Genomic DNA, 10,984 nt, shown 5'->3' with positions numbered 1-10,984 from the left:
TGAAAGAGGGAGCTCTTCTTAATATTTTCACACCAAAATCATGTCGATACACCTTACCGACTGCGAGTAAAGCCACCCACGCTTTAACTTGACAGACTGTATCTTGAGAATGTGACGTTCTAGAAACTTTTAGGGCGACTTAAAATAATGATCGAGCCTTGTACTTTAAGCTGATTACATTAAAAAATTATTTCATACGACTCTCTTAAGTGGTGACGGGTTTTTTTGCGCGTCTTCTCGTTCTAAAATATTTTGAAATTATTTGGATATTCTGGAGTTACCTTGAACATTCTACATTTTTGGCGGATTCCTTATAAACTTGGGAAAGTTTTAGAATGAGTAGACAATTTTTATGGAATAATATATTGCACTATTCTTGAAACATGTGGAATCGTATGAAATATACGCAGAAATATTCTAGAATGATTTGGAATATTCTGTAATAGAATGTTCAAAATTATTCTGGAAGAATATATAAACGGAGTTGGAGGGTTTCATGAAAACAGCTTATACCCAAGCAATCTATCAAGTATTCATGAAACGTCTAAAAATTTCAGACAGATAGTATAACTGTCGGTTATTACGCAATCTGCTAGCAGTTCATGAACTGTCTAGGCATTTCTTGAAATGTCTAATTACACACGTTTTTTTAGTATCTTCTTATGTCTAATTAGACTGTCTAAAAAGGAGTTCATTTGAAAAATATTTCAAGGTCCCCCATTAACATTAAAGTATTATATATGAATGTTAAAAAGCCAATAATATTGATAGCCATAATAATTTCCTAATTGTTCTCAAGTATAGTCAAAATTATTTATTTGCTTAAGGGTTCATTCATAATTCATGTAACAACATGGATCAGTGTCGAAAGAGGAAAACATCAAAAAGACTCCAGATTCCATAATCAATAAAAAAAAGTTGTTTTAAATCAGAGAAACCATTTCTTTAATGTGATTTTTTTAATTTATTCAAATAAAAATTTTTTAATCATTTTTAGTTTAAGAACAAATATTTGTTGGAACAAAACACTATTTCTTTGACACAGAGCCAATAAATATGTTTCTTTGATTAAAAAAAATTGTATTTAAATACAAGAATTGATGATTTTTAATTACATTATGTAGTATTTTAAATTTAAGCATATATTTTTATAATCAGGTAATCAAAACAAGAAACACGTTATAAACCTGCGTAAGCGCACTACTTTTGCTAGTTTTTTTACTAGACAATTATAAAGAGCAGGGTGACCGTTTTAATCAAACAATAAAATTCCCGGTCATGTCCCGGTGTTACCCCGGTTCGCGAATATTTTTCCCGGTCAATAAAATTTAAAAAATCGAAATATAAAGCTAAACAGTAAAAGTACAAGTAATACACAATAAACAACAAACTAAAGCATTCAAAGTGGAACTGTTGCATTTTTAACTTTTAAAATTGAAGTTTAAAAGTTTTTAAATTCAAAATTTTTTTATTGAATTGTTTAATAATTTACACTTATAAACTGGAAGGTACTAACACTTTTCAACTGAATAATTTCAAGTTTAATGAAATTAAACTGCAAAATTCTGAATTTTTAACATTAATAAATTATAGAGTTCAATGATTTAGATTAAGTTCAAAAAATATAAATGCAAGTTACATTTTCAATACTCTAAAGAATAAATCAATGAACTTAAAAAATTGTCCAAATTATGTTATTCAGTTATTTTAGGAGCATTTTTCAGGTAAAAGATTTTCGAATTAAGCATTATAAACTGAATGATTATAATGTTTGAAATCGAATTTGGACAGATGTTTCGTCTGAAAATTTGTAAAATTCCCGGTCATTTCCCGGTTCGGCGGACACCTTGAAAGAGACAATTGTGGATTTTCCAGACATTAAGAAAGTAAAAACAACACCAAATCAATAAAAAAGATAGGATTCTATTACTGTAAATCATGTGCGCTTTCAAATATAAAGAAAATCTTTTGTCTAAAAAGGTACAATAGGCTAGTGTGCGTATTCAGTTTCGAAAATTGGTTTAAAAAATCATAAAAAGATGTTTATATATCAATTTGTAACATAAGGAAATTCTTTTTCAGATCTCTTTGTGGTGACAAGAACCGACGCTGAAATGTCCGACATATTCAGCAGATTGATGGAGAGTCTGTTTAAAGTACTAGCTGCTGCGACGGGTCTGGAATCCTCAACGAAGGCTGCCAGAGTCCAGAGTGAGAATTCTAACCACACGAAAACCGACTGCTAATGTAGCAATAGTTTTAGTACTGATAATGTGACATCGTTTCTAACAGAGTTCTAATAATTCTGTGTGTGCAATAAGTGCACGCGCATGCATTAACCATATCGGGTTGCAGTCTCGCACTGCGATTAAAAGCACATAGATCAATAATTGCGAAGAATTTTCATGCAAGAAGTTTCTTTTGGTATTGCTATCGAGCGATAATTGTATCGTCGAGGATTGTTCGTTTATAAGAAGCAAGCGACTTTGAACGACAATCGCAGATCCTAGATGTCACTGTGAAAAGCCTTTTCTTTCGTTGTAGAAAAGAAAAGGGCATGAATGTATGGCAGAACTTCAATAACGCACAACTTTGAGAATCATTGTTTTGTCAGGATCGTAACAATGTCGGTTTTTAGAATGTTAAATAACATGATTGGTGCAAAAACGTTTGTCCTTCGAAAAATCAACTGAATTGTAAAAATTTTGCATTCCAGATGTGTAAGACAAAAGTAAACATTTTCTTTTGAATCTCGTTTAATTGTAAAGGACAAATGGGTTATCATTTAACAGTCGAAATATTTAATAATTTTTCAATGGAATCGGAATATACTGGGTATTTTATAAATGTGATATTCATAAATGGAATACGTTGTCGGTATCGCCAGTCGATTGCCGTTTGAAAAAACTACTTGAAACTCACTTGATGTCGAGATTGTTTTTTTCGCATTTTATTTTTTTCGCATTATTTAGAAATCTTAACGATTTGAATCATGTAAGTCTGTTGCAATAAATTGACGAAGCTACAAACAAATGACGCTTGCTTTCTTGTCAGTGATGAATTCTAGTATGTCACTTTAGAAACTAAGTTCCCTCGAATTGATGAAATTCTGACATGCTGCCGAAAAATTCAAGATCGAGAAACTTTGATTTGAAAAATTTCATCGATGTTGTCAACTTCGGAAAAAGATTCACTGATCAGACAATAATTACTTCAATTAAATTTGATACATTATCGGTTTGTAACTCTTGTTTATTTCCTAAGATGTCGAATGGTGCATTCAATTATTGTATGCAAACAGAACGTGTTAGCTTTGAAAGCAAAACATTCAAACAAAGAAAAATCTTTGGATTTTGAAGTGAAGTGGCCTAATTGTGGGAAAATTATTGCGAGAACATGCTTCCAGAGCGTCGTGGATTTGATGAAGAAATGGAAAGAATATCCGGTATTATCAATAGTGCCTTTTCTCTTTTTGACAACTGGTATAGTATTTTTTCTCCAGGGGATGAAAGACTGGATGTTCCATGTAGAATTTGTGCGTAGAAGAGCTGCTAATTGGTCGCATTCTTATATTTGTGAAGTTATTGGAGTGTTCCAACACCGGCTTATCCTGAACCTCGAATCACTGTCAGCGTTCACTTTTGTATTGAAGCCAGTAAAGTGAAACCTTCTCCTTTTCCTGTAGATGTAAGTTTTCTTTTTCATACGGCACTTTTTCAATAACTTGTATAGAATTGTTTTATGAAATAAAGGCTTAAAGTCGCATCGACTACAGTAGTCATTATCGATTAAAATAGGCTTGATTATATTTATGGTTGTTTTAAAAGTCTAGTTTTTTTAAGCAGTTAAAGTTTTTTTATCTGTATAATAATAATAATAATAATAGTCACACTAATCTTTTAAATTTTAACCTATTCGCTCTTTATGGTTTAGACTTTAGAGTTAAAATTTTTTCGGTCTTGAGTTGAATTTTTGAAAATGTTTCTCCTTTTCGCTCTTTAAGTTTCCACTTTTATCCCCATCTCTAATAATAAAATATACCATATTTATTTAATTTTGAATATTTTAAATAAAAAAGTGTTCACATTTTGATGTTTTGAATTACAAATGATTCAATTTTACGATAGGCTACATACATATATATGAACGAAACCACAGCTGTTTGAAGGCGAAATATTTAGTTATACTTAAAGGAATCGCAATCTCATCAATAATGGTATTATTTAATAGAGAAAATTTTATTTATGGAATAAAAATTTAATAGAGGCTCATATTTTCAGTGAAAAGATTCGACGCGACTTGACGACATCCAATTTCGAAACAATTAGTTATTTTTGTGCAAACATTTCTTTATAATGAATTATTTTTTGGCAATTGAAGAAATAAATCATAATTTATTTAAATTGTAAACATTTTTTAATTTTTGTGAGAAGTGATATGAAAAGAAGTTTCCTTCACAGCAATGGATAGCGGCGGAATATCCCATTTATCACCAACGATATCCTAGGCATATCGCAGGGACATGGCGTATGATACGTGTCCTACGGGGCGGAAATCTCGATATCCCTTGAATGTCCCAGAGATATCTCAGAATATGCTGAGGATATCCAATTAATGTCCCAATTTTTTTAGTAGGATATGCCAAAGATTTCCCCAATATATCCTAATTATTTAATTTTTTATACTCCCTGAAATTCATATTTGCACCTTTTGCAAATCATTTATACTCAGTTCGCTTTAAATAAACAAACTCATTATTTCTTAAAACAAAAAATTTTCCCCGGAACTACAAAGAATCGAAGATCTTTGCGCCGCCTTCATAAGTTTGCAGCACGGAGTAATAATAAGGAGACCGATCTCCGTAAATACGTTGTGACTGCGGTAACTGTACATTTATTGTCAGACTTCCCAATGCTCACAAGGAAAGGAACATGCGCACTGTGATTTTCTATCTCCTTTTCTCCCGCGAGAAGTGTGCGAGTGAGTGCCAGTGATTGACATCCACAAAAACGGCAGAAATTGAGATTGTATCAATTTATTGCAAAAGTTTTTGCAAAGTCAAGTAAGCTTCACGTTGGAGTTTTCAAAAATAAAAATCTAGCGAGAAAAATGGCGTGTTGTGTTCCAAAGTGTCAAGCATCCTATTGGAACAAAAGTACAAAAAGAATAACTATCTTTTCACCCACTCAATTGACAATATTTATAGGAACATAACTTTAGTTTTTAGTTGTCATTCAACACGGCACTCACTCACACATTTCTTGCGAGAGAAAAAGAGATAGCAAGTCACAGTGCGCATGTCCCCCTCCTTATGAGCATTGGGTTTAAACGCCTAAGTCTGGCAATAAATGTGCAGTTAGCGCAGTCAAAACTCGAGATACTTTGTACAGCATAGTCGGTCTCATTATTATTCCGTGGTTCGCAGTCTTGTCTTGTCCAAGACTTGTGACTTGTTGACCGTATACGGTCGTTTTACTGTATTTGCAACATTGTTTCAAGTGTCAGAATTATCAGATGATTGTTTATTCCGTGTTTAAATGTACAGAACATTTTATAGGCATGCATTTATTATGCTTTCCTATATATGCGTGTAGATTTAAGTGTAAGATGATGATGTTTGTAAATTAAAAACCTCCAATTACAAATCTTGTTTTCCCATTAAAATTAATGAAAAATTTTGCAAATTCATTAAAAGAGGTGAAAAAATTAACGTATATCAATTTAAATTAATTCTTTTATGCAAGCTGAAAGTTTAAAAAGATTAGAAGTATCAGCTCTTGCTGCTTTTCTACATTACAGTAAACTTAACCTCAAAAGTTTAAAAAATATTTCTAATATACGAAGTAATAATGTATATATGTAACATTATTATTATATACGTAATAATATAAGTATTACATGTAAAGTATAGATTGAAAACTTTCTAAAAGCAATAAAATTGGTGTTCTTATTTCTCTCTTTTTATTCTGTCACGATATCCTCCGACATTCTGTCACGATAACCTCCGGAGCGGAAATCGCGATATCCCTGGGATATGCCACGGATATCTTAGTATATTTATAGGACATTTTCAGAATATTTCCTATTCTGACGCGATATCCTAGGGACATGCCAGAGATATAATTTTGTTGTGAGGGTTGAATGAAAAATATCGAATCGCAAAACCTGTCCCTTCAGCCTTTTAGTACCTTAAGCGACTTATTACAGTTCAATTGTTGCATTTTACAACTTTTTTTTACAACTTTTGAAGTTAGAAAGTTTAGAACATTTCAATTGAATATTTAACTTCTTTACATTCAGCTGAATTACGAACGCTTCCGTTTCCAATATTACAATTTTTAAAGTTAAAACATTTTTTAAGCTAATCTTAAATATAAAATTAAACTTTCTTAAGTGTTGAGATTGGGAAGGTAAAAATTTAAAAGTTTAATTTATCAGTCAATTGTAAATCGTGAATTGTCGATTTCAAACTTTCACACATTAAAATTTTTAAATTTTAATATTCAAAAAATTGATAATATCTAATTTTGAACACTTCATTCTAAACCGATCAGTGTAAACACTATTCTAATTAAGAAAGTTTAATTGCTGGTTTAAAATTGTTTCTTCCTTAAAGATTCCTAAAGAGTTTGAATTTAAAATTCTGAAATTTTAACTTAACAAATTGAGTACCATTATCGAGGTCATTATTGAATATTGACATAGACTTGAAGTAGATTTTTCTATAATTTTCCTTCTGATATAACTTTAATCAGAACATGTAAGATTAATTGTTTAAAATATTGCTAATTTTACATAAAATTAAAATAACAGGTGACATATGTTTTCGAAGGAAATAAGTTCGTTCATCATCCAAGTATACCGTTTCAACCAAAATGGTTACTTGATATCCTTGACATGAAGAAGATACTGTTCAAGTCAATTCCTATTTTAAATTAAGTTTAATTAAATGTAAAGAAACCCAAATATGTCGAAAAGTAAATTGAAATAAAAAACTTAAATTATATTGTGATGCGCTTCACTCTCAAATTCTGATTCCAAATAAAACAAAAAGGAATTCCAAGTCCATTTTATTTTTTATTAGCCAGCTACTGGTGCCTGAACGGACATTGGTGTCATTACGCATTTTCACTTACAACAGGCCCTATTCAAGTTTTGTTTTACGTTTTGTTATAACTTTAGTCCAAGGTTCACAGGCACTGATTTTTCTTTTTATTAAAAATTGAAAAAAATCTTAAAGGTACAGCCGTCACTGAGTTTTTTTTTTCTTTCAAGAACTTTGTTCTCGTAGACGATTTTACCACCTGTCTCCGGTCTTTTGGCATCAATACGACTCTTGATTGGTACGTGAGCAGTGCGCAGTTGAGCACGCGTGCAAATATAATTTCGCGTAGCACATGTGCGACTCTGCAATAACCCAGGACTCTCCTTACGAAGCTCTTTTTATTATGCTGCACGTAAAGTGTCGTAAAAGTGTCGGATTTCCGTGACGGCGGCACGCGCCTTACAAAACCTGGTTAAGGTACTGGACGCCATTGCACCAGTTGGCCAAACAATAGGAGCAGGTGATACCCCCGACGAAACGATATACCTAACGCCGTGCAAATTTAAAAACTGAGCCTAATTCCATTAACTCATTATGCTTTTAATCACTCGGAAAGGACAGTTTGAAAGGCGATAGCCAATGAAAAGTGAGAACATTTCAATTATATTGTGGGAACGTTCAGTAATTACCATATAAGGATGATTTTTGAAATTTTAGACCCCTCCCGTCCATTATCAGGGTTCCTAAGATTGTTACCCCCCCCCCCCCCCCCCCCCCCCCCCCCCCCCCTACCATTATTACATCAGATTTTTCATTTTGCACTTGATATATCAACAATATATATTATTTTTAATGGGAAAGAAATCTAATCTAAACGAGATTTCAAGGGATTTTAACAGATTTACGGTATTTCAAACGATTCCAAAGGATTTGACAGCATTCACGTGATTTCTAGAGATTTTATGTTTAAAGAAATTACCTGCAAAGTGATTACAAGAAAAACACAATTTTACACCATTTAAGGAGATTTCCAAAGCTTTTTAGGAATTTCCAAAGATTTTGTTATTCTGAACGATTCCAAAAAATTACGAGAAATTTCCCAGATTTTAAACGACCCGAAGGATTAGAAGAAGTTTCGCAGATTTTAATTAATATATACTTATTTAAGAAATGCTTTGTCCGTAAAATGAAACTGAAAATGATTAAATTGTTGAATACTGATACTTAAAAAAACAGGCATATTTAAAATTTCAGATCAAATCTATGGAAAAAAGCTTTTCGAACCTTCTCTGTTTTAAATAGCTCTCCTAATTTAAATTTATTATCTAAAGCAAAGTTTTAAAAATGAATGATTCATAAAAGGGAAAGTTTTAAGACTTTAATATTGAAACCATCCTTAAAAATACTTTCATTTCAAAATTCTACTTTTCTCAAAACATATATGATATTAATTAAGGCTTCGCACTCGATCTACGTGGATTGTATTTATCAGCTTCTAAGCAGCACCGATTTAAACCAAACTTGGCAGCTACTTGAATAACCGATAAAAAGTGTAAGATTAATTTAAATATGATTTTTGAATAATTTTTTGGAAACTGTGACGTTAATACAAAAAACAATGTCATTGCGAAATACTGTAAACGTATTCAGTATACGGGTGCATTTATTGTTTATTTTCTGACCATTTTGCTTCATCATAGGTGTCAAATTAATTTTCTTCCTCAATGGCAGGTTTATTCTCTAACAAAAGAAAAAATGGATACTTTTAATATTATTCAGACTCAAGTTTCTGTCTTACTAAAAATCTTATCTTCAGAAAATCAGAGAACCCATCAAAATGACAATCGACGTGTTCTGTTGCAATGATAAACTCTTCAACCGACTGTAATGTTATATTTCAAATTAAAAACAAAGTTTTCTTTACAGAAACAATTTACATTTTTTTAAACTTTTAAAGTCGGTATTGATGAATCAAGAATGGTCATAGAAAGTTCGTGAACAGAACTATCAACGCGTACAATACTGTTGTAGAGGAGATTACCCAAATATGAGATACCAACTCTTTTTGGTGTGATTGTCGGAATTCTATCGACTAAATATAAAAGTCATGTAGATCAATTTAAAGGGAATTTAGTTTACCATAAGGTGCTTAAATGAAAAATGTTATCAACATTTTTTTGGGCTGAAAATACAAAAAATGTCAAAAAAGTCCTTTTCCCGCGCAGCCAAAGTGTGTCATAAGAATACCACAGATATCTCATATTATGAGAACCCCCAGTATAAATGCTTCGACTTGAGTTCGACTTGGTCATGCCTTGAGTTCGTCTCCAAGACATCGATGTCTGGCTGCGTCTCAAAGCTGATTCGAGACATATACCTTCGTTTTACTTTTATGGCCACGATAGGTAAAACGGCTTTTACTTGTCTTACAATAAATTAAATAAAAAAATAAAATAAAAATTACAATAAAAATGGTAACTATCTAAAAGGATTTCCTCAGCCGTTAGAAATACGTATACACACGAAATTATAAACCGCTCGTGTTGGAGTCATAAAAATTCGACTCAAGAGATTTTATGTTTTGAAGACATATAAACATGTTTCCAAGACATAAATCGAACTTCTCGAATTCAGCATGTCTTGATTAGGGGCAATTCAAGTCGAACTCAAGTCGAAGCATTTTTACTCGGGCCACACCGTGCAACTACAAATAAATGATTGCAATAACAAATAGGGTTTAAAGACTTCCCTTTAAAGAATTTGACCACCACCGATTTCAAAGAATGTTCGATTATAATTTTTAGACGCGCAGTGAAAAATTGACTTTACCACGAAATTACTTTTTCTTCAAGGGCTGTAAGTTAGTGCTATCTCATATTACGAGAATATCTCGTAAGATGCGTACAAATACATAATATATAGCATTGTATTTTGAATATCAAGAAAGTTTTTCTCAAATAAACATAATAAAAAATGGTTTGCAACTTCATAAATCGGTACTGTTAGATTTGTAATAAAAGTTTCAACAATAGATCGATCAATGCGTCTCGATGTGTTTAAGATGGGAAAAAATATACTAAATATCGTATTGTTGTATTTTGAATATCAAAAAAGTTTTCCTCATATAAAGAAGACATTTTTTTTTAAATTTCTTAATCGAAAAAAAAAGTTTTAAATGGCTGACCTAGCTCAAAATCCTATTAGACCTAGATATCAATTGAAGATACAATTCGTCAAAATTTCATGATTATAGATAATAATTGTTATAATAATGATCAGGAGGTGTATAAAGGATGGGGTCGAATTATATCAAAATGTATAAAAAAAGTAGATTTCAAAATTTAGGTCATTAAAAATCTCCGCAATATATTCATTGATATGTTATGAAAAGTGGTTATTTAGTAGAATAGTATACATCATTAATTCACATTGATCTAGTTTCCAAATAGATTTTTTTTATTATTACCGTGAGAATGAGCATTGCGTTGGTCTTTCGCCAGTTGAGTTTTGAAGACTGGTTTAGGTTTTGGGACCAAACCGATGCTGGGCCTAGTAGGAGGTGAATCAAAATCTTTCTCATGGTAGTTGACACTAGCGTACACATATGGTATAGTGGAACGCAGGAGGTCTCTACCGCATCAGGTCTCTGCCGCAGCAGGAGCTAAAATGACTATGCCAACCTCGTGCTGAGAGCTTTAATGTTTTAATCCAACCCTTCGTCTTCAGTTGCAATCAAAAGTTCAAATTCTATAATTTATACTAATTTTTTAAGGGCTTCCATTTTTTAATTTTTTAACTTTGAAGACTTGAATATATTCTTTTGAATTTTTAAGTTGATACTTTTTAATTGTTTAATTTGGAGCGTAAAAAGTTAAGAAGGTAGGATTTAGAATGTTTACTTTAAGCATTTTCGGAAGCAATTAAAATTTAATACTTCTA

At 31.7% G+C, this 10,984-nt stretch overlaps 2 protein-coding genes across 10 annotated transcripts in view; both read left to right on the top strand.

Moving 5' to 3' along the window:
- LOC117176271 (protein furry) overlaps positions 1 to 3,765 on the top strand; it is a 248,667-nt gene extending 244,902 nt beyond the window's left edge. For 8 of the 9 annotated variants that reach the window (XM_033366444.1, XM_033366448.1, XM_033366447.1 and 5 more), the window contains one exon: positions 2,083 to 3,765. In XM_033366444.1, coding sequence (XP_033222335.1) covers positions 2,083 to 2,246 — 164 coding nt within the window. In that variant the 3' untranslated portion in view covers positions 2,247 to 3,765. The remainder of the gene's footprint in view (positions 1 to 2,082) is intronic. The other variant, XR_004467596.1, reaches the window with a different exon arrangement.
- The window catches only part of LOC117176632, a 33,152-nt gene continuing 25,564 nt past the window's right edge, over positions 3,397 to 10,984 (top strand). Inside the window, exons 1-3 of the mRNA XM_033366886.1 lie at positions 3,397 to 3,482; positions 3,582 to 3,687; positions 6,814 to 6,917. Coding sequence (XP_033222777.1) covers positions 3,397 to 3,482; positions 3,582 to 3,687; positions 6,814 to 6,917 — 296 coding nt within the window. The remainder of the gene's footprint in view (positions 3,483 to 3,581; positions 3,688 to 6,813; positions 6,918 to 10,984) is intronic.

The sequence above is a fragment of the Belonocnema kinseyi genome, chromosome 7 (assembly GCF_010883055.1).
Source record: "Belonocnema kinseyi isolate 2016_QV_RU_SX_M_011 chromosome 7, B_treatae_v1, whole genome shotgun sequence".
NCBI classification, from domain to species: domain Eukaryota; kingdom Metazoa; phylum Arthropoda; class Insecta; order Hymenoptera; family Cynipidae; genus Belonocnema; species Belonocnema kinseyi.
This window is presented reverse-complemented; position numbering and strand designations above follow the sequence as displayed.